The sequence below is a fragment of the Rutilus rutilus genome (assembly GCF_951802725.1).
Source record: "Rutilus rutilus genome assembly, chromosome: 19".
NCBI classification, from domain to species: Eukaryota; Metazoa; Chordata; class Actinopteri; order Cypriniformes; family Leuciscidae; genus Rutilus; species Rutilus rutilus.
Window position 1 is genome coordinate 21,539,286 of NC_140232.1, and position 24,112 is coordinate 21,563,397.

At 36.8% G+C, this 24,112-nt stretch overlaps 2 protein-coding genes across 3 annotated transcripts; both read right to left on the reverse strand.

The window, feature by feature from the left end:
- Nucleotides 1-315: 315 nt before the first annotated feature.
- dalrd3 (DALR anticodon binding domain containing 3) lies at nucleotides 316-7,341 on the reverse strand. The gene is made up of 13 exons (XM_084390174.1): nucleotides 6,998-7,341; nucleotides 6,013-6,317; nucleotides 5,617-5,927; nucleotides 5,157-5,215; nucleotides 4,952-5,053; nucleotides 3,794-3,858; nucleotides 3,612-3,670; nucleotides 3,426-3,508; nucleotides 3,227-3,353; nucleotides 2,386-2,444; nucleotides 2,070-2,186; nucleotides 1,841-1,909; nucleotides 316-1,299 (listed from the first exon to the last, which is right to left on the reverse strand). Exons 1-13 carry the CDS (start codon nucleotides 7,199-7,201, stop codon nucleotides 1,180-1,182), a joined length of 1,680 nt encoding a protein of 559 aa, XP_084246300.1. The 5' UTR covers nucleotides 7,202-7,341; the 3' UTR covers nucleotides 316-1,179.
- A 3,292-nt stretch (nucleotides 7,342-10,633) lies between these two features.
- Nucleotides 10,634-22,606, reverse strand: impdh2 (IMP (inosine 5'-monophosphate) dehydrogenase 2). 2 transcript variants are annotated; one of them, XM_084388499.1, is made up of 14 exons: nucleotides 22,167-22,562; nucleotides 20,950-20,998; nucleotides 20,761-20,862; nucleotides 20,271-20,345; nucleotides 19,793-19,999; nucleotides 19,627-19,714; nucleotides 17,986-18,185; nucleotides 17,791-17,881; nucleotides 17,612-17,707; nucleotides 13,610-13,753; nucleotides 12,525-12,669; nucleotides 12,101-12,244; nucleotides 11,713-11,796; nucleotides 10,634-11,159 (listed from the first exon to the last, which is right to left on the reverse strand). In XM_084388499.1, the coding sequence occupies exons 1-14, from the start codon at nucleotides 22,262-22,264 to the stop codon at nucleotides 11,138-11,140; spliced, it is 1,545 nt and encodes a 514-aa protein (XP_084244625.1). In that variant the 5' UTR covers nucleotides 22,265-22,562; the 3' UTR covers nucleotides 10,634-11,137. The 2 variants fall into 2 exon arrangements, with proteins under 2 accessions (XP_084244625.1, XP_084244626.1); XM_084388500.1 differs by lacking the exon at nucleotides 12,101-12,244 and having other exon boundaries at nucleotides 22,167-22,606.
- Nucleotides 22,607-24,112: the final 1,506 nt, after the last annotated feature.

Sequence of the window (24,112 nt, forward strand, 5' to 3'; positions counted from 1 at the left end):
AATAATATTTCATGCAATTGTGTGAAATAACATTGAACAATACCTTTAACAGCATTTACTAATCTATTTTAATTTCTACATACACCTAAAAAACAAACAAATTTGAATTATATATATTAACATTAGTTGATGCATTATGAACAAACATGAATAAATAAACAATATAGATTAATAAATTATGTAAAAAAATATTGTTCATTGTTAGTTGCCTAATTTAAACCTTATTGTAAAGTCACACCATTAAAATAGTTTTGCACAGGTAAAGGACTTATGTACAGGTATAGTCACACATTTGCACACTTGAAAAACAATCAGTTCAAAGGTTAAGGCAGACACTCTTTTAATTATTAAGTCTCTGTGGGTTTGTCTTTTTAAAATACATCGAGTGAGATCACCACTAGCAAAAACTCTGAAGTGTGAGAAAAACGTGTTTAGTACTCTCAGGGTTTTGAATACTGTGACACATGGCACAGATCTGTGAAACACTCTGTATGGCACACAAGGATTCTCAGTAGTACACCTGTACACTTACAGTGGCACAAACAGTGATGGACACTGGGGGGGAAACTCTAGAATTAAGACTTTATATTTGGTACAGATAAGACTATATTTATAATCAAGGAAGTAGCATCCCAGATCATGACATTTCAAGAATACCAAATGATTGCGTGAAAGAGCCAACCCTGTCGACATGATTCCTAATCAGAAACAGAGGTGACAGATACCTTACTGTGTGTGCGTCTTTCAGACTGTGAGAACAACTGTGCTACACTGTCAATATGTGTTCAGAGTTGAACAAATAGAGCTGGGCTCTTACACTCATTAAATACTATTACATAGAATACATTGTCATGCAGGAGGGCAGAATCTATGAATATGGTACAGGAGAATTCAAATTCACTGTGAATGAAAGCATCTTGCTTGTTGACATTTGTAGGGGCAATTTTTGCCCAAAAATGGGTAAAATAATTTTTTGGATGAAAGGATGAAGAGTAACAGATTTTGGGGTCTATCCTGTCTTTTTGGAGGGCAGGAGGAATATTGGACTATTTAGACAAGGTGGTCAGGCAAATATGGGTATGAGGAAGGAGAAAGTGTAATAACCAAGTAAAATGGAAGGGTTCTGGCTGTTAAGGGACAGTTTGTGACTATTCGAGTATGATGTGTGCAGTGGAGATGCTATAGTTGGGGGATTGGGGGCAAGTTAAGGGAGTCCAGGGCGCTGTGGTAAAGTTCTCTTAATGCTCTCAGCAACAATAAACGACAAAACATCTGATTAAAAAGATGAGGCAGGGGCTCCTAAAGAGAGAGGGAGAAAGAGAAAGAGGACGAGCAGAAAGTTAATGGCTCTGAACACACACAAATATACAAAATACAGACGTAAAGGCCCATTCACACCAAGAACGAAAGCTATAAAGATAACTATATTAGCGTCTACATCAATGCACGATATCATTCTGTTTATTATAAGCACGCGGTGCAGTTTTGTCATCTGCCGCTTTAAATGCTTGAGCGCTTTAAAGCAGAATGGATTCTGATTGGCTGTTCTCTTTATTGTTCATTACCTGGAAAAAAAAATCATTCTGAAAGTGATTTCAACTATATAGAAACTATGTTCTGTCGTTATCATTATGGGAACAATAGGACTCTGCTATTCTTTTACATTTAGAACGTTTTTTTACAAATGTATCTTTATCGTTAAATATTGTCCTTGGTGTGAACAGGACTTAAATGGGCCATAAAAAGAGTGTAACGGCATCTAAATGATCCTTATATAAATAGATACTGATTGAAATTAAACTAATTCACAAACAACCAAACAGACCCAATAATGTCTTACCCCAAGGACGTGAACTCTGTTGTAGTAAGAACTAAAATCTTTACTGAGAGACACCAAGAATCTGCACACCTGATGGACAAACAAAACAATTATGGAAGGCTGTATTAATGAAGCCAGGACAGCAGATAGAATACGACATATGACTGGTTGAGATTAGACTAAATTATACTAATAAATTAAATAAATTAACATTACAAAATGATCCGAGCAATGAAACATTTATAAGTACCTGTTCTGTTCTTAAATTAACTCTAGCCCCGCCCCCTTCATGCTCCAGGACCTGTCCTGATTGGTCCAGCAGCTCAGAGAATGGAATGAGGTAATTGAAGAGAAGAAGCCACTCCCCCTAATAACGAAATGGCAACATTACCATCATATCAACAATTTTCTATGCCACCAGATCATAGAAACACAAAAACTGAGCTTGTTTGAATACATTTGGTATATGTCTTTATACATAGCAACTTGAATACTTAAAAAGGATGCAAAAAATATGACCATGTTTGAGTGTGCTTGTACAGAATGTTAGTTACATATTGCTTTACCTCCTCTTTCAGGGCAGAAAAGTCCAGCTCAGTGCCTCCAGGGATTTCTGGATAAAGACCTACATATTTCAAAATAGACATGAATATTATTCACAAATAGACACAACATTTTTCGTTACATTACTACTTAACGTGCAATTAATCAAAAGGCCCAATGGAGAAAGAGGGGAATGGATTTCTCTACTTCAGCCAAATCACAAAATTGTGCACTGCCCCAAACATCACAACCAATCAGAATTCGGTCACACTTTAGATTAGGGTCCAATTCTCACTATTAACAAACTATTAACTACAACTTTTGCTACAAGAAACACATTAATAGTTAGTAAGGTAGTTGTTAAATTTAGGTATTGGGTAAGATTAAGGGATGTAGAATATGGTCATGTAAAATAAGGCATTAATATGTGCTTTATAAGTACTAATAAACAGCCAATATCCTAGTAATAAGCATGCTAATTAGAAACTAGTTAATAGGGAGAATTGGACCCTAAACTAAAATGTTACCTAGAATCCTGCACCTCTGTTGCCAGACTATATTATTGCCTATTGTTGTTATATTCTGAACATTTCATCTACATTTTGTCTATAGTTATAGACCACATGTATCATCTTTCGCTGCTTTTCTCTTACCTTAGTTTTAGAACAGTAACTAGCAGTAAAAAAAACAGCATTTGCCTAATAAAGTTTGGACTTTAAACATGTATACAACAGCAGATTGTTAAGATTTGGGTGTAGTCATACTGCATACGCTTTAAAAAACAACCTCTCCAAGTTTACTATCTTGACATTATTACTTTGATCATAAATCACAAGTCAAAACACTACAGTGTGTGTGTGTTACCTTGCTCCACCCCTTTCTCGTAGCTGCTGAAGAGTGTATGAAGACGAGCGCAGTTATACATGACAAAGACTCCACCCCTAGGGCCCTTTGTGGACACACCACTGTCCCGCTGCACATCTAAGGTCACCTGAAAAAGAGATGTCAATCATCTCTGATGCAGGACAATGCATTCCACGCATGCACATGCAAACATACTCACCGGACTTGTGTGTACTGTGGATAGCAGTTCAAACCTCACGGTGGCCGAGGTCATGACTCTAATGATGTCATCCCATGTCTGACCTAAAATGGGTCAACATGCATCACAAACGTTTCTGGGCTATTTAGCTAATACATGCAGTTTAGTAGCTTTTTAAGATAAAAAGATAAGCACAGATAAACACACCTTCAACTTGGTCTCCATACTTCATTTCTGAGGCCTCTTTCATCTGAGCTTTTCTTAACCTACAGCAGTACACAAACAAACACTGTAATTATCAGACTTAGACAGTAGTCTTTTTAATATAGAATTACAAAGAGCTGTTGTAACAGTTAATAGAGAGTTGTTGTTCTAAAGTTTTTCCTTACTGAAGATACTGAGCTGCATTCATCTGAACACCGGGAGTTTTAACTGGACCACAAATCACTAATCTCTAATAGAGAGGGAGAGAGCAATCATTCATTAAATAATTTTCCAACAGAGATGGTCTAAAATGTAGTCACATCCAACTGTGAATCGTTTAAGCAAGAAATTGTGCAGTCATCAATTTGGATGCATTACATTGACTTTTATGGGTTTTATTATTCTTTTAGCTTTGATATCATCAATATGCTAGTGTACACCTAAAAACGGACAAAGAATTCACTTAAAATGAATAGTCTTACTCTTCCAGGAAGGGGAGCATGACTTTTATCCAATCAAATGCTCTTTTATTAGCATGATCCTCACCAGAATTCCAACTGCTACCAATTAGGTAGTTGCAAATCATGGATTTTAGCTGTGGTGTAACAAATACAGAGCCCTACACATGACATATGTGAAATATATACACCATGGCCACAAACTAAGAATTCATTCCCATGAATTAAGTATTAATTCATTTAGTAACTAATTCATTCCTTCGTTTTAGTAAATCGTCAAACAGACGGAGCGTGTAGAATACGAGCGCAATAACTAAAACTTCTGACTAAAATACACATTTTGGCAACATATTTTTTGTTAGAAATTAAGTGCATGTAATATAAATTCTACAAGTAACACAAGTACAATAATTTAGTGTTTTGGTTTATTATAATTTTTTATTTAGTCATTTTAATTTCTGCTTTAAAAATAGTAAGCAATCAGCTGTTTTTTGGTTTACACTGCAATGTTTGTATTTTAACCATTTTTTCGTATAATGTACAGCATAGCCTACATAGGCACGATGTGCAATAGCATTGGTTAAAATAAGGGATTAAAATGAACTTTTAATGTATAATAATTTCTAGATATTTTATTCGATTTAACGAAAAAATAATGGACAGATTAATCGATTATCAAAATAACCGTTAGCTGCAGCCCTAGTGGCCACTATATATATTTTTTTCCCGGATGTCATGTGCGGGGCTCTGTACTAAAACCTACTGGGCGGGGGGGAATTAAACGAGTCAACAGGACAGAATATACAGAAAACAATTGTTTAGCATGTAAAGCATGCTGATACAGCTGATGGGCAAATGTGTCTGTGTGGGCAGAGGGTGTGAAACCTGCACTGCCGTTACACCCGTTGCTCTCCACAGCATGGCTGTTTGCTGCTGACGAAACTCATCCTGGCAGGAAGTGACATGCAGGGCTGTTGCCGTAGAGACCTGAAGTACAGAAATCCATTACAAGTGTCCATCTAAAACATGGTAACTCACTATAATTTAAAGCAGACGGAGATGAGCCAGACAGAGGGTTCTTTTAACTCACAGGGAAATCTGCAGTAGCGCTGTCCAGCTGGGCCAGATGACACAAAGCTTCTCTCTGCACTGAAAAGAGAGAAATCACTGACTGAGGAAAACTGAGGCTATCCAACAGATCATTCACTTAAACATTAGGAATGACTCAGTTCATCTCATCTTGATGCCTCTGGTGCAACTAGTTTGAAAATATAACTTTAAAATTGTAAAATGTTAAAAAGAAATATTTCACATTTTTTCATTTTCACAACGCTAGTATGTGACAAATCAAATTTAACTATTCTTATGCAATTTCCATGCTAAAATAACAGTGAAGAACAATACAATTAAAATCTCAACATCAAATATCCTTATGCAACCCTAATAATGACATTTACTGACAAAACAGACACAGATCTTGTATCTAAGCCAAATCGTGAGAAATGCAACCCGTTATATCCTTATTAACATGCTCAGGTACTACAGCTCACCTGTGCAAGTCCCAAGACTGGGATCATAACCCTGAAGATTCTCGTCCTGTACCACTTGTTTAAGGTTTATCCTAACTTCCTCTTTTATCCCTCTCTTCTCTCCCTCTATTTCCTCTCCCCTGCTTCTCCTCTTTCCCCGCTCCATTTCTCTGTCTCTGTAGGTCGAGTTCTCTAAAGCTTTTTTCATCTTCTCCTCCCTGTCCTCATTGGTCCAGCTGACAGGGACTGTCGGCCAATCAACGCCTAGTGTTTTCAGGAAGTTGACAATGTCACTCTCCTGTGGCAAGGCTGGACAAAAGGACACAGTGTACCTAAATGGAATAAAGAAAGAGTTGATTACTCTCCCCCTTTTGGTCACAAAATGTACCCCAAGATAATGAAAGTCAAAGCACATACCCTTGTCTTCTGAGCTGTGCCCCGAGGTGGTCGGCGATGAGAACGGTTCGTAGCTGCCCCAGAGCAAGCGTATCGGGAGATGGCACGGCTTGTTTGGTGTGGAGGGCAGGGCAGTTGATGAGGACACAGCCCTGTCTCTGAGCAGCAGGTCTCAGATATGGCATTATTCCACATAAAACACGTCTGAATGCTGTGCAGCGATCCACACACACACGCAGCCCTTCTGCCGTCACCTCAGTGGCTCCTATCGGCAATACACCGCTGCCACGAAGAGAGCGAATACCGCTGAGAACATCACAGGGAACCTGGACAATAAATCAAAACTTTTGTTGAAAATGGTTAGGTGATTCGTAAAATGCACAACATGAATGCAAAGATTATAACATGACCATGAAATTTTTTTACAGTATGGTTTATTATAAATTATTTATCTGCACACATCTTTTTTTTTTTTTTTAAATAATCTTGTAATCTTCAGTCAAAAACATTTACGTCCAGAAATTTCTTACATTTTGACCGGCTTAAACTCATTGAATTATTCACACTACATAAACCAAACAAGGTTTCTTGAGACCTAATGACCTAAATAATCAGGACGTCATTATAACTTTGCGGTTCTCCAAATGCGTGTTATTTTTTATTATTGGCATACCCTGACCCAGATGTCACGGGCAGAGGAGAGTTAATCATTTCTGCCGCAGGGTTCAAATGTTTTGTCGATGCGACCAATGTCAACAGTCTAGCTGGCGCCCTGCGTGTCTGTGCAGAGCTCGGCCTTACATTCGGACAATTCTGTGTCAGTGACCCTCTCTGATGCATAACTGCACGTCCAAGCAAAAGCTTGATAACGTTACATCCACCACGGTGCCTCAAGCCATGCGTAAAATCCCCATGCGGAGAAGCGCATCTGTCACCGATGCAGGCCAGAAGAGCTCATAACGTAGAAAATAAATAACGCACATATAAGCACATATTTCAGACTGACCTCTCCACCCGCGTACAACGTCGTCAGAACCGTGTTGGGTGACAAGAAGTCGCGATTTCTCAGGTTTTTGGCGCTGCTCTCCTTGAACCAGAGCTTCTCTCGCTCGCGGATGATGATTTCGGCTTCATTTTCAGCATCTCCCCGCAACGCACCGCTCAGCGCTTTGACGGTGGACACGATGCTAAAAGGCACTGCTTCCTCCATGATTAAGCTCAATATGTTGACATTGTTATCAGTGCCTGAACTCGAGGATTGTTACTGAGACTGACTGTAGCAGCACTGCGGTGCTCTGCTCACATTGATCACCAATAAAAACAGATGTATGTATGGGGACCGGAACATTAAGAAATGTCACTGGTAAGAGGGGGACACATTTTCATGCAACACTAGTTCCTGGTTGCGACCTTTTGAAAGGCGCCATTTTGGGTGTGGCAAAATCAGGTCTGTCAGTGACAGAAAAGAAAGTAAAACTGCTCTTCTGATCAAATGCGTTTTGTTCATAAGCTGTAGTTTTATTTTCAATAATATAAACTACACCTTTAGATATTCCAGGGGTTACTTTCCTTCTTATCACTGATTTTTTTTTAAAACATATTAATGTAGGCTATGGCCTACTTCAACCAAAAATACAAATTATCATTCTTTTTTCCCCTTTTTTTCAAAACCATATGACTTAATTTATAGTTGATAGTTTTCGGTGAAGAAAAAAGCATTTATGTCGTTAATGTATTCACTACAAATCTTGCTTTATGCTGATACATGGTCATCATTTACTCCTTTTATGGAAAACAGCAGCTTGGACATTGGACATTCTCTTTTCCTGAACTGAGTAAATGACAGTGAGTAAATGATAAGAGAATATTCTAGTTTTAGGGCGGTGAAATATTCCTTTAAGACTTTTTCTCTAACAATATAAGCAAAGCTTTTACTCTATTTAATGTTTCAATAGACTGCATCCGGAATATTGTTTCCAGTATAAACAGTTTTAGCATCAACACATTTTTAACAATTGACTTCTGATGGAATACTCAAATATTTCCTTAATGTAACAGTGATAAAACAATATTTGTAAAGGGTTTATCTTTAGAAAAATAATGAGATCTGGTCACACTTCATACCAAGGCATATTTTAATGCTGGTTGTTTGGATTTTATTCGAGTACTTCCGCTTTGTTTGAGGCAGGTAACAATTACCTGTATAAGAGCTGAACTTGGGCCAAATTACATATCACTTGTTGTTTTACAGTAAGATCTGGATTTGGTCCCAGATCAACTAAAACAGCAACACTGACTCAAATATTTTACTTTGTATCCTCTGGCCAGAGGATACAATCTACAAACCAGATCAGTCAGCTTTTGAAAATACAAACCTAAAGAATTATTCAGGCCTAAAAGTGAAAAAGTCATCAAGTGATGTTTTAACAAAGGTTCTTAATTTATTGAAGAATTACAAAGACAAAATTGAAATGTCTGAAAAATATTCTGTGATTTAGGCTACTGAACACTGAAGAGTGGTAAATTCTGAAGATTTTTGATAGAAAATTCTGAAGGAATTGATGTCAATCTTGGCTGACACGAAGTTCCCGGTGGCGAAACATTGATGGCGATCCGGGAGAAAACGTGTCATTCCAGAGCAACATCAGTACTTTGTCATATACACACGGTTTGCACAGACACACATTTCTAAATAAACTACATTTAAGCAAATATTAACTTAATATTGAATATAGGCATAGTTATATTCAAAGACATTTCAAGAGTAATACAGAACTACAATATCATATCTGAATGAAGCCAAAACTCACTTTTCAACTTTAAGCTCCTGCAAGAAAGGAGGGCCACAGAATCCATAGCCAGCTGTCAATCAACCAAACAGCTGCATTATGGGTTCCGTTACCATCCAGACTGCTGTGGCCATTTTCAATGACAAACCAGGAATAAGCACATCCAGCAATACTTCGTCATTCAACATTATTCCATATGGAAATTTCAACCTAATTACATTCATGTGTTCCTTAATGTAAGTGAAAATGAAATAACACTGAAACAGCTTTTACCACAAACAAGTCTGATGTTTCCGCAAGAGAATTAAACTTGTTTATTTATCTCGTTTCATCTGTAGACTTGTATCTTGAAAAACCTGTTCCATATCAGAGAAAGAGTGGGCAGAGAGAGGGAGGGAGAGAGAAGGAGAAGGGGAGTTATGCAAGTTAAATGAAGACAAGATGAAAAGAGAGGATATAAAATGAACTAAATTAAGTCACATGAAGTCAAACATAAAGAGGAACTAGCTTGAAATATGAAGCTTCATTTTAGAAATAACAACCTTGACGGCACCTAATAAATATTTGAGTGAATTCTAGTTGAAGTGATCTCTTCTCTTACTGTCTTTCCTTCTTTTACGTGAAGATTTCCTTATATTTCCCAAACACAGTGAAATGAGTGAGGGAAAAAAAGAGACAAATGAATAAGAGACAGTTTGTATCAATGCACATTTACATTCTTATTTTTCCATTTCAGTGGGATCAACTTAGCAAAAGAGAAGATAAGTTAGCAAATGAAAGAAACAAGTGGAGGAAAGGTGAAGGGAAATGAAAGAAAACAACTTGTCACTATGATGAATAACAAGCGAGGAAGAAACATTGAACATAAGATAAAAATAGACAGGTATGAAAGAGATGAGATGAATAGGCCTAATTCTATGTTACCTGTTTCTGTCATTCCAGCTCTTTCTTGTGCGCACTCCCTCTCTCTCTCTCTGCTCCCTGGCTTGTGCGAGTTTGTCAAAGAGCGTTTGCGTATTTATGCCTCCTGACTTCCTCCTCAGAAATCTGAGGAACATTTTCACTTTCACTTCTTCACTAGGCTACCCACAACCTCCCCCCTCCAAACATCTATGTCTTTCCCTTCTCTTTTCTCTTCTTATAATTCCTGTCATCTCTCTCTTTTGATTTATATATATTTCTCTGTTAATCTTTAAACTTTATACGAATATATTATGGCTGATTAACTAACTTCATTGTAGGTGTAATGTATTTATGTATTTTATATATATATATATATATATATATATATATAGACACACATATATATAGACTTCTAAATATAAATCTATATGAGAATTAGACGTGATTTTTTCTAATATTTTAAAAATGTTTTAGTTTTCTCAGAAAACAAGAAAGACAATACTGCTGCACACATTAATATACAACTGTCAGTCATTTTTTGCTGTGTATAAAAGCGTTAAGAGATCTGGGCCCAGCTGGGATGAGCTTACTAACGGGCCAATATCATATTTCATTTATGAGGAGCCACCTGGGGCTCTCAACCCAACCTGTCCAGGTGCGGGTCCATTAGTGAGCATGTGTGAACGCCTGTTTGGAAAGTCCGGTAGTTTTGGAGGTGAAGGCTGGTTCCCTTGAGACGCGCTTGCAAAATGAGGAATAGTGTACCAATGTCAATGTCTAGCAGCCACTTACCCACACACCCACAGATTCAGGATTTGAAAATCAATTTATTATGAAAAAAAAAAATGAAAAAAACATGCAAGTCAAAACTATGTTATAATTCACATGTCACAGGCAGATTTTTATGAAGTTATTCACATGCACACACCTAACTTGAAGTGTCAGTTCTCTTTTTAATAACAAACTTAACATAAATCCCATTAAAATAAAACACTTCCTGTTTCACAGATTTAACTGCACACTTTTCTTCTAAGGACTGAAAACGTTGACAGTTTTTTGCTTATAATGATGCATATGCAGGTATGTTTGTATTTTATGAAACAAAACAAGAGTCAAGACAAATATGGTAAAAATGTGGCAAAATTGTATATTTTTGAACAAAACTTGTCAAATGATTACAATCAAAAACAATTTTTGACATGTAAGGCATCTGATAGATACAGCAGACGGCATGTTCTTCCCACAACCACACGTTCACGCACACTGGCTTATGCTCAGACATTTACACACGGGTTCTCTCCTCACTAAGAGAAAAGGCGGCTGGGAAGACGAGAAAGAGGAAGCTGAGGTTCTCGGTGTGTCCGGGTGCCTGAATGTGCAAAAGCACGTGTGGAAGTCCATTAATGGGGGTTTACGTGCATTTGGCTGTGCATGTACTGCCATCTGTAGTGTCTTTAAAACAGGCGCTTCTCATAGCTGAAAGAACAAAACAAAAATGTCAATTCATTTTTTTTTATTAAAAAAATAAAAACGTACACTACCGGTATATCATTCAAAAGTTTGGGTTCGGAAAGATTTTTTTTTAATGTTTTTTTGAAAGAAGTCTCTTATTCTCACCAAAAATGCATGTAAAGACAATATTGTGAAATGTTACTGCAATTTAAAATAACTTTCTATTTAAATATATTGTCATTTATTCCTGTGACAGCAAAGCTACATTTTCAGCATAATTTCTCCAGTCTTCAGTGTCCACATGATCCTTCAGAAATCATTCTAATATGCTGATTTGGTTCAGAAGAAACAGTTATTATTTTTATTCGTGTTGAACACAGTTTTTCTGCTTAATATTTGTGTATACATTGATACACCTTCTTTCAGAATTCTTTGATGAATAGAAAATTCAAAAGAGCAGCATTTATATCAGAAATCATTCGTAACATTTATAGATGTATTTTCTATCACTTTTGAATAAAACCTTTGAACGGTAGTGTACAATATCTTCAGACTAAGAGAATGAATGTTCAACTACCTGTGTAGGCTGTGCACTCCACCCTCCATTTGAGCTGACATTGTCCTCTTTTCAAACCTCAGTTCACCAGAATACATCATTGCCCTGAGATAGATGTAGAAAGAAAGAGAGAAAAGGAGCAAAAAGAGACAATGAAAAATAATCTGTAATTGAACTCAAACATGCGAGTGTCTGTTTTAGCACTGCATTATTGTGTTAAAAGTGGCGTGTATAATATCTGTGCCACTAGTGCCATCAAAAAGAATTGCAAAAATAAGAAATGATTGGTTGGAAACAATCACACTTTTTACAATTTTGTTTGGCATCACTAGCGGCACAGAAATTATACACTGCGCCTATAAGTGCATATAATTGCAGGTATGTGAGTAATTAGTGCGTTTGCATGTACCTCAGCTGTGTGAGGCTCTTAGCACCGATGTCTTGGCAGGAATGCTGTATGCCAACGAGGAGATATGGAACAAACTTATGGATGGAGCCTTTATCCTGAACTGCCCCTGAAACTCCCTGAGCTACTTTAATCTTATCACTCTCACTGAAAGAGAGAGAGAGAAAGAGAAGAGAGAGTGAATTTGGTATATTTACATACTATAGGGTTTTCTGTCTTCTACATAATTGTTGTTTTACTTGGCTTTTATAAGCGTTAAATATTATGTTTTATCAAAACCTCAAGATCATCATGCATTAGTCTGTATAAGCAGTTGTGAAACTGTAGTCAGCGTGAGGCGAAGCAGTTTAAAAAAACATGGGGTAAACTCTAATTAGTGGGTACACACAGTATTGTGTTTGGGAGACAATATATTTATATGTGCTACCTGAAGTATCTGGTCTGTGAGCCCAGGTTCTTGTCCATGGCATCCAGTGAGCCCATCCCTCTGTACTTCTTCAGACGGATCCCATCCGAGAAGAAATATTCACCAGGAGCTTCAGAGGTGGCAGCGAGCAATGACCCCATCATCACTGAGAGAGAAATCAAAAGCAGAAGAGAATTTAGTTTCAATTATGATATTAGGCTAATACTTAAGAAAAGCCCGTAAAAGTCCTGGCAGAAAGTGATGCATAAGGATGTAGTGTAATGACGCCCATTTCCAGGAATGCACTAATATTTAGTATGTAGTACCAGTTTGCAACAATTATTAGTTAACACTAAGTTGTCAACACTTCGGAAAAAATTATAAAAAATGCATCGCTTTCTGCCAGGGCTTTTACGGGCTTTTCCCAAATCACGGAAGTGACCTCGACGTCCAGGTTAGTGGTAGCAGAAACCATCAGGCAAGTGTTATTTAAATAAACTCCTGATGTACTTACAAACATTCCAATGCCTCGTTTTATGAGTACAGAACCTATTTGTACTACTGTAGAAGTTTGGTACCATTCTGGGCATTATTAGTGGGGTAATTTACGAGATACAACCTTGGATCCATTAGCGCCTGCACTAAGCCATTGGGCTGATATCTCTAAATAAGCTCTAACTTTAATAATGTTCGACAAAGGGAAAAAAAGCTTCTGGGGGGGGGGGGGGGGGGGGGGTGTTTGGCTCGAGGTCATGGTTCAAAGGACCCTAGGTTGAAATTACTCCGAACCATCCCTTTAACTAACTGAAATTAGTTAAAGTACTGAAATTACTAAAACAAAAAATAAATCTAAATAGAAAACGCAAAAATGACAAGCGCTTAAAACAACTAAAAGTGAAATTAAAATGAACTGAAAATAAATAATAAAAGCTAGAATCAAAATATTAATAAATACTATAATAGTATATAAATAAAACAAAAATACCACCATCATTATTTTTTATTATAATAATTATACTAAACAACAAGCCACATTTTAAAGAATAAACAGTCTTATAATCTACTGCAGCGATTGCAAGTGAATCTATATGTAACCCACATCTCACCTGTAGATGCTCCTAATGCAAGTGCTTTAGCAATGTGACCGACTGTCTGAATCCCCCCATCAGCAATGACGGGCACGCCAAACCGCCGAGCATATTCCGATACCTTATACACGGCTGTTGCCTGTGGCCTCCCGCATGCCAGCACTGTGAGGACAACGAGAAATAGAGACCTGGTTATACTTCACCCTTACTTACAAATTACCATTACTAATCAACTTACTTTACACTTGCATATTCTACAAATACTAAGTGTGGAGATTAGGACAATAATATGCATTAAAACTGCTGTTCTGTCACAGACTCTCTCTCACACACGCACAGACAAACAGACAGACTGTCACAATCAGTGTATTATTTACTCGTGCAGTCATGTGACTTCAGTCAGTGACAATCAACGTTACAAAGACAGTATTACATGTGAATTTACAATTAGGCCAAAGCAAAAATGAATGAAAAAAAGAAAAATTCACAGAGTTCAAAGACAAGGTTATCGTTATATGAAATATGTGGATTTATAAAAGTGGAATTTTAGATGTGAGATTTTCTATCAACTGTGCGATGATAGGAGAGGAGAAAAAGGGGTGCACATTAGCAAACCCTCAGCAAGTCTTGACAAACAAGAACGTCCGAGAGCCTGAATGGAAAGGACAAACCAAAGGGAAATGATTTGAGTTTTTCTCTTACAATCAACTACATTTTTTGCTCCACTACCATATCTGTATGTGTGATCTTACGCAGGAATCCAACAAAACCAATAAAACAGCAGCGGTGAGCATGTTATATGCACACAAACCTGTCAAACCCACATAATTATCACTGTTGACAGAGTGAAGTCCAAAAGTCTGAGACCACTAGTGCAAACAATATTATTTTGATTAATGCAACTTTACTCATTAAACATTATATTAATTAATTAGCATAACAATTAGTGAAAAGTTGCATGCGAGATGCATGGAGACCCATGCTCTCCTCCTCCCATCCTATTCAACATAACTGATGCCCGGTTGCCAAGGGAGTTTTGGGCAATTTTGCGGTTTCATTTTAAACACAGTATGAGAGGAGACAAGACATGAAGAGAGGAGCACTGAGAAATGAGTCATCCATTTACCCATAACACCCTTTCTATAGTCACACCATCTACACTGCATACTGTAAAATGAAAAAAAAAAAAAAAAATGAAAAAAAGTGTGACTGAAATTAGCGAAAACTATACTATAAATAGTTTACTATAAAACAAAGACCTTTACCTAAAGCTGAGTGTTTTGCAGTCATAAGTATCACTTACTTATGACTGCAAAACACTCAGCTTTGTTAACAAGTGCACTTTATACGTTCCAGTGCTCTTTCAGAAGCTCTAAAAAAGGGTATTTGGACACTTTAGCCATACTTCCAGCATTTTATTATACAGATAAAACATTGAAGCAAGTGACATAGAAACAAACACTGCTATGGCCTTTCTCAGAACTAATTTTACTTTTGGTGCCAAATTGATAATTGCTTTTAATCAGCGGGTCCAAAAGGGATTTTTTAGCAGATGTATAAAGTCAGTTCCCATCACATTAACTATGAAGATGATACACTGATGTTTGAAGAAAATGACCAAATGGTCATTATTGTCATTTTTAACAGCCCATTTGGTACAGTTTTTTAATAAACCACTACAATAGTTCAATATTTTATTATACGATGACACTCATACATGTTTAAGTTTGACTTGCATGTCCAATTACTTTTCCAGGCCATTGCACAAGCTAGTTCAAGTATGTTAGTGAGGGATTCTGGGTAACAGACTTAGATCAGAGGAAGTGCCAAAACACCATTACTGACAGGTTAAGGCTGATTTATACTTCTGCATCGGACCTACGCCGGAACCTCTACGCTGTAAGCTATGCGTTGGTGTTCATTTATACTTCTGCGTCGTTGTGTGCGTTGACGCGCAATTACACATCAAGGGAGCATGTGAAACCCAAGGGAGGGGTTCTAGCAGACACACAAAGCGCTGTCCACGTAGAATTGAGATGCACTTCAGGGTACGCGTGCTACACACAGCCTACGACGTAGCTACGGCGTTAGTTCGACGCAGAAGTATAAATTGGGCTTTAGTCAGACAATGACAAGCATCCAAAACCCCAAAAACCAGCAACTACTTCTAATGATGCAGAGGATTTAACCAATCAATGCAGCAGGCTGTGGGAGAGGGCAGGCAGAGTGAGATAGTGAGCCAATGGGATCTCTGTATGGGGATCAGGGGGAGGGACTTACTGGAGTATCCCGTAACAGTAGTTGGGGTTTTGGGGCTGTGGAGCTTTAAACCAGGAGGAATACTGAGAGGAGCTAGAGAGACATAATTATAGAAAGGGAGATAGAGACTGAGAAAGAGAAAGAGAGCACACTGTAGCTCTGTTTTAAAACCTAGTGAGCTGCCTCACTGCCTATAGGCAGCTTCCTTCTAAGGAAGCATTCTTACTAATTGTTATGGAACTTCGTAAGGGATTGATTTGGAATACATTACAAAGGCTGCAACTCTGCATGCCACACAGCTAGCGCTTCACAGGAGACTCGACTAGCAATTGATTTCAAAAGAGTTTTATATTACCATGTTGCTAAGATAAGAGCACAATACATTAAAACTATTAAATTTTTTTTTTTATAAAAATGTTACACTCACAAATGTTAGGTAAGATAATACATTTGAATTTCCCTGAATCAGTTTGACAGTATTAAGCAATAATGAATAAAATAAGTTTATTTATAATTAATAACTTGCTTTGTCAGCCATCTTAGATTTGTTCGCAATGCATTATGGAGCTGCAATATCCACAAAATACACTACTGTTCAAAAGTTTGGGGTTGGTAAGATTTTTTATTTATTTTTGAATTAAGTCACCTATGCTCACCAAGAGTACATTTATTTGATTTAAATAAAATATTGTGAAATTCTATATTATAATTTTCTATTTTAAAATGTAATTTATTCCTGTGATGGCAAAGCATCTTTACTCCAGTCTTCAGTGTCACATGATCCATCAGAAATCATTCTAATATGCTGATTTGCTGCTCAAGAAACATTTCTTAATTTTTTATTCCTATTGAGTATGGACAGTTGTGCTTCTTAATATTATTTGTGGAAACCATGGTACTTTTTTCAAGGATTCTTTGATAAACAGTAAGTTCAAAAGAACAGCCTTTATTTAAAAACTTTATTATAAAAAAAAATGTGTGTGTATGTATGCATGTATGCATGCATGTATATATATATATATATATATATATATATATATATATATAGCCTTTATTATAAAACTTTTGTACTATTATCTTTACAGTCACTTTTGATAATGCATCATTGCTGAATAAAAGTATTTATTTATTTATAAAAAATAATAAAATAAAAAATAAAATAAACTTTCTGACCCCAGACTTTTAAACAGTAGTATACCCATAATTATACACCCTACCTTCTGGAACAGTCTTTGCTAAGTTTTGCAACAGAGCTGATAAAAATGGGGACTGATGCAAGTAACATAGACAAACGGTCAGAACAAAAAAAGCTAAATTATGCCATAGACAGTGGAAAAACTGAGAAAAGCAAAGAAGAGCCTTCACTACCTCCATCATTCAAAGCGACAGAGAATATTCAAACAGTAAATAGACAGATGGACACTTATATAGACATACATATTCTCTCTTAGAAAAAAAGACACAGGATATGCAGTAAAAAAATGTTTTACTTTTCTCCACAGATTCTAAAACCCCGGAAAAAAAGTTGGGAAAAGAGAGGAAATGGGGCAGTGCAGATTTTCTGCCAATAAATCTGCACAGTTACCTCACAGACCAAGCCAACTGCAGGGATATTTGGGAACTGGACTACTCTAACTATGTTAAAAGAGGACCAGAGGAGGCACTGGACATTAGGTGCTCCCTCTGGAGAAACTGGATATGGAAGCACAGCCTGTGATCGGCTGAGGGGCAGGCAGCCAGGTGTGCGATTGGTGGACTGACCTTCTTGTGTGATGCAGATGGAGCCGCTGCCCATTCCCACTCTCAGAGCATCCGCTCCAGCGTCAATCAAATTCTTCGCCTGAGCCGCAGTCACCACTACAACAGAGAGACAACTCAGTATGTATGTTAACTGCGTGTTTGTAGATGTTATGTTCAAAAAGTGTGTGTTTAAAACTAACCATTGCCACCAATGACTTGTAGGCTGGGATATTTCTCTTTTATATACTTAATCATATTAATCTGAAAGATGGAATTTCCTTGGGAAGAGTCCTAAATCAAGGAGAAAGGAAAATGTTTTTAACCAAATAGGACAAAAATAAACTCTCTTTATCCACTGATACACGGAGAAGGATTATGCCCAAAACAGGCCTCACCAGGACGACCACATCTACGCCAGCCTGCACTAGCAGATCGAGTCTGTATTTGTCATCATTGTGTGTTCCGATAGCAGCGCCGCAAAGCAGCTGTTTACGGGAATCCTTTGAGGCCAGCGGGAAATCTCTGTTCTTCTTCAGATCTGTCCGAGCGATGATGGCCACCAAACAGCCCTCCTCATTTACTATAGGAAGCTTGCCTATAGAAAACAAACACTGAGTGTAAGAATTTCACATCGGAAAATTATCTTGCAGCATTCCGACTTCATTTGAAAAATTGCAGGTGAGTATTTTTATGGCTAAAATCATTTTAAAAATGGGTAAATAAACAAATTAATTAACCTTTAAAAGTAGATAATAGATAGATAAACAAAAATTACACGGGTAAAATTGTATTATTTTTAAAAGATATTATAAATGCAGTTTTCCTATTGACACTTTACTAAATGCGTTCTTTTTCTGATTTAAAAAAATTCATTAAATTGACAGTAAAGACATTTATAATGTTACAAAAGATGTTTCTTTTAAATAAATGTTGTTTTTGGACTTTCTTCCACCAAAGAATCCTGAAAAAAATCATAGTTTACACAAACATTTTAATCAGCACAACTATTTTCAATAAGTAATAAAAAAATAGTAATAATTTTTTTTTCTTGAGCACCAAATCGCCATATTAAAATAAATCCTGAAGGATCATGTGACACTGAAGACTGATGTAATGATGCTGAAAATTCAGCTTTGCCATCACAGGAATAAATTACATTTTAAAAAGTAAATAAAACTATTAAACAGTTGTAAATTGTAATAATTTTTCACAATATTATCTCTTGAAATATTACCCATTTAAAAATTTTTTTTTATTAAATAAACGCAGACATTTAAATGCAGGTTAATTTACTGTACATTTTTTTAAAAAGAAAATCTTACCAATCCTAACCTTTTGAACGGTAGTATATGTTGCATGCAGCCAGAAAAAAAAAAATGCAAAGTGATTGTCTTGCAGTTATTTTGTGGCACGCCACTGCTAAGATAGATAGATTGTTTTATTTAATGACATGTCAGCATCTAAGGCTATTTTCATGGCAAAAAGGTAATTACAAAAATACAAATATCATTTAAATACAATAAAACCAAGCAAACAAACACAAGAAGTCATATTATATATATATATATATATATATTTTTTTTAATTAACATAATTATGATAAAAAATCCAAAACCTTTTCAGGCATAATCTTACTAAATAAGGGTGAAATAACTTAGGTGAAATAACTTCATAAAAGAGCAGCATTTTACTTGTATTAAACCCAGGACAGTCCAATAAAATATGTTTAACAGAGAGGGGAATCTTACAAAACATGCATAGAGTTGGGTCTTTACCTTTAAGCAAAAAAAGCATGAGTCAAATTTGTATGACCTATACGACATCTTAAGAATACCACTTGATCAGATCTAGTTTTAAGAGTCCACTGCCAAGAACTGGTGCATGAAACACTGCTATATAGGTTAATGAATAGTTAACATTCATGCGAATGTTTTATTTGGTTCAAGGATTACTCCAAAACGGTCCTCAGCAATAAGAGGGTGAAGAAAGAAAAAAAAGGGTAAGGCGCTCTCATAAAAGATTTAAGTCTACCCCACCTTTCTTGCTCCTCTGGAGGATTTCATTGGCCTCTTTCAGTGTCACTCCTGCTGGAGCTACAACCAGATCCTCCCTCTTAGTCATCACCTAAGTGACAGAAAGATAAGGTGAGTTGAGTTCAGTAAAACTGCTTAGCCCTCGCCCTCTGTGTTAAGTCCCACCCACCTCACTGAGGGGCAGGTCATGCTCCGCCTCTTTGAGGAAGTCAATATCTCGTGATGAAATGATGCCGACCAGACATCCGCCCATCTGTCCATTGTCGGTGATTGGAATCCCGCAGAATCCGTGCCGAGCCTTAGCCTGAAAGACGTCTCTTACCCGCTCATTAGGACTCATCACCACTGGATCTGTGATGAAACCCTGTTCGTACCTCTAAGCGGGGGCAAATTTCCAAGTGGAGGGAAAGGGAGGGAGAAAAGTCGAGTGGAGGAGTAAAAAAGGATGTTCTATTAGGCATTTCTACTTGGGTGTCACATCAATACATATCACATAAAACAGAATGAGGTGTGGATTTCTTATTCAGAAGGACAAGGCAACTGGTGGGGTAGGGGTCAGAAGAAACACATATATTACGAATGAGTAGAGAAGAGAAAAATGGTACACAAACAAAAAAAGACAAAGACATAGAGATGTAAAGACTCACCTTGACCTTGCGGACTTCATTAGCCTGGAACTCTGGAGTGCAGTTATGATGAATGAAGCCAATCCCACCAGTCAGCTGTGACAACACAACATTACATTAGGCCTTAGAACATAATCCTACATGCATAAAAGATCAATCTTTGTAAATTTAAGTTTGAAGACTTTTTTGATGAATTCCCTATTGAGGGATGAGATGTACCAAAGGGTCTTATTTTTACTTTTTACCCTTTATGGCTGGTAAAGTGATTTTTAATCATCTTTTAGGACTAAATTTGGTCTAAAAGCTAACAGACATAGATTTACAAGGCACAAAACTCATGGGCCTTTAATTGATTTTATGGATATCAAAACATGAGGCCGCATTCTTGCAAATTAACTGTTCAGGTTCTTTTGTAACGGTATGTACACACATACAGACATTAGTGCTTATTCAAAAATGTCTATGCAGTAAGACTACTTTATGTGATGAATTCTGTCAATCATCCTCTTACCGCCATAGCAATGGCCATGTCAGACTCTGTGACAGTGTCCATTGGCGACGAGACCAGTGGGGTTTTCATTGTGATCTGTTTGGTCAGCGCTGATGTCAGATCCTACAAGGAGAGACAAATAAACTTAAACCACATCATCCATCCAGAAGAGAAAAAAATATTATATAGAGAGGAGATTGTTTAACTTACCACCTGGTCAGCTGTGAAGTCAATGTACCCTGGCAGAATCAGGAAATCACTAAAAAGAGAACAGAGAAAAGGGGCGTAAGGGTGTGAAAATGTGAATGATCGTGATTCATTCATTTGAAGCTTTTTGATTTTTAACACATAATGTATCACTATTAATTGACAGATTTAATAGAAAAAAAGTATCATGAGAATTAACACCGCATATATAGACAATCAGAAAACTTTTTGACAAACTAATTGCAGGGTTGTTTGGAAAAACTATTTGGAAACAGTGCATTTATTATTCAAGAAACATTAACATTATATATTTGCTAGTTTATTCTTGCAATTCGGCAGAAATCGCTGTTTGGAGTTTAATAATGATAATTCAACTCTTTCAGCGCTCTTATCTCGTATACGCTGATACATTCACACGTTGATTATGTTCCAAAGAGTCTTTTTATCCGTCACACACACCATGCTGTTTACTAATGTGTCAAGTAACGCCCCGTTTAATGATAAAACGGAGTTACGTCAATGCTGCAATCTTCCGTCGTAAACGTAAACAGTTCCTTGGCGTAAAATTCCTATGTTAGATGGTAAACAGAAATGCGTTTCTGAAGACAAAAAACAGCTTTAACTCGGAGACGTTAAATGCTTTACATGGCACCAGAGAATTTGTAGAGAAAACAACCACAACATACTTCACAAAGTTCAACCTATTTATAGCACATTTGGGAAGACCTAACATAGACAGCAATTGGTTTTGGTAAAGGACAAGCTGCTTGGGTTGTCAGTGGTTTAAGAATAGAATCATGACTCTGCTTGTTTGAACTTGGCATTATGGAATGTCAGCAGAGGATCTCAGTGCTGAATCACCCACAGTTCATCAGTACTTCCGAGTTCCGACATGTGAATCCACATGGCAGAGGTCAGGTGGCACCGCACTGACATGTGCTTTCAACGGTTATATGTTTATGCAGTACTGACCTACGTGAAATGGAATTGCATAATAGATGAATGACAGCGTGCTGTCACAATATAACATGCTGGATACTAAACCAGATAAAGACGGACCGACAACGACACCTACAGCAGCTCATTTTAGCTGTTTTAAGCGAAGCTGTATTCTGAGAGAGCACATCTGCAGAGCTGACTGGCAAGCCTGTTTAATGTTTAATAGCAAGCATATGGAGAATGCACAAGTGGGTATGAGGCACAACTCGAGGGGTATTTACTTGTAGGTAAGTCCGTCTCCGCAGTTGAAGAGCTGCTGTCCAGTTAGACCATCGTCAGGCACGTAGCCCGTCTGTCCGCTGATTAAATAGTCCGCCATAGTGCATGAAAAGCGCCAAAGTCCAAATTCTCACAAGAGTTTTTCAAGACAGTAAGTTCTGTTCTTCTCTTTGCTTCAATCCGACACGGTCTTCAAAGCCCTTAATGACATTAAATATCGCAAAAAGCACAGTTTTTTAATGAAGTGACCAGTCTGAATAAAAAAGACCCAAGTGTCCTCTTATTTTGGGGACTGAAGCTGCCCCGTAGTGCCCACGAGCATCACACGTGTCTGTGTGGAGGACGTCCTCGTCTTCCGCAGACATAAATAAGGTGTCTTTGAACGTCACTTCCGGGCTGTAGCAGGGCGGCGTTTATTCACTAAAACGCGTTTAATTTTCCTGTTTATACGAGGGCCGGAGGGTGGGCTCTCGTTATGTCGCGCGCATGTGTGCACAGAAGATTTAATTTTATCTCGCACACTCTGCTCTTCTGCTGACTTTATTTGGCATTAGTGAACTGACCTGAATATGCAAGCTCGGGAGCGCGCGAGGACACCTAATGCCCCCTCGAGCCTAGCACGCAAACACCATTTAAAGGTTATTTTTACTGTGAAATAATTTTTTCAACATTTACTTATATTTAACTCATTAGAACATTTAACATTCAATCTTCACTGGTTGTTAGTAAAATTAAACATATTTTGTATACATTTCTGAGCATGTCCTTTTATTCTTCTTGTATTTTAATATGAATATTTTTGTATTGTAATGATTTTTTTTTTCTCTAACAGAAATTTTGACTTTGCATCGTTTCCTTGTTGTGTATGTTTGGCTTTTGATGAAAAAAAAAATGAAGTAATGTGCTCAGAGATTAGCTAAATCATGAAGTGGTTCATAAAACACTATTGTTCTATACACTTCCATAAAAACAAATGTTGTATACTATTTCATGGTCATGGTTTGCCTATAGTAATAATTATCTTGTAAGAACAGTGCAATTATTCAGTTTGTGCCAATGTGCCACCACCAAACCTGTCTAAAAAATATAGCATAAAAAAAAAAAAAAGATGTACTCAAATATGGCAGCTCTGACATTCTGGTGTCAGAGGCAACTCTGGTTGAAAAAGTCTGTGGTTACATGCATATGCCATTTCAAATGCACATACTACATTTACTTAATATACTACTATTACTATACTGATAGGCTTCATCACTCTGTCTCCTCTCCACCAGTAAGCTGGCATGTAGAGGGCGTTCTGGTGCACGGTCGCATGGTCCAGGAGGATGATGCTCATTGGTGGTGGTTGAGGAGATTCCCCACTTCCCATATGTAAAGCACTTTGAGTACCCAGAAAAGCACTGTATAAATGTAACAAATTATTATTACCGTTGAAAAGTCTGGGATCAATGATAAAAAATAAATTAAAAAAAAAACTTTAATTTAGCAAGGATTCGTTAAATTAATCAGAAATGCCAGTAAAGACATTTGATGTTATAAAAGATTTCTATTTCAAATAAATGTTTAACTTTATATAAAAAAAATCCTGAAAAAGATTTATTATATAATCAGTTTCCACAACACATTTAGCAGCACAACCATTTCAATTTTGGTATAATTTATTAAATTAATATTATTGATAACAAAATAATAAATTAAATCATTTAATAATAAAAAAAATCTTCAGTGAGCTGATTCTACCAAATCAGCATATTGGAATGATTTCTGAAAGATCATGCGACACTGAAGACTGGAGTAATGACACTGAAAATTCAGCTTTGCCATGACAGGAATTAATTACATTTTAAAATATATTAAAATAAATTATTTTAAAATATATTAAAATAGAAAAGTTATTTTAAATTGTAATACTATCACAATCTTACACTTTTTACTGTTTTTTTTTTTC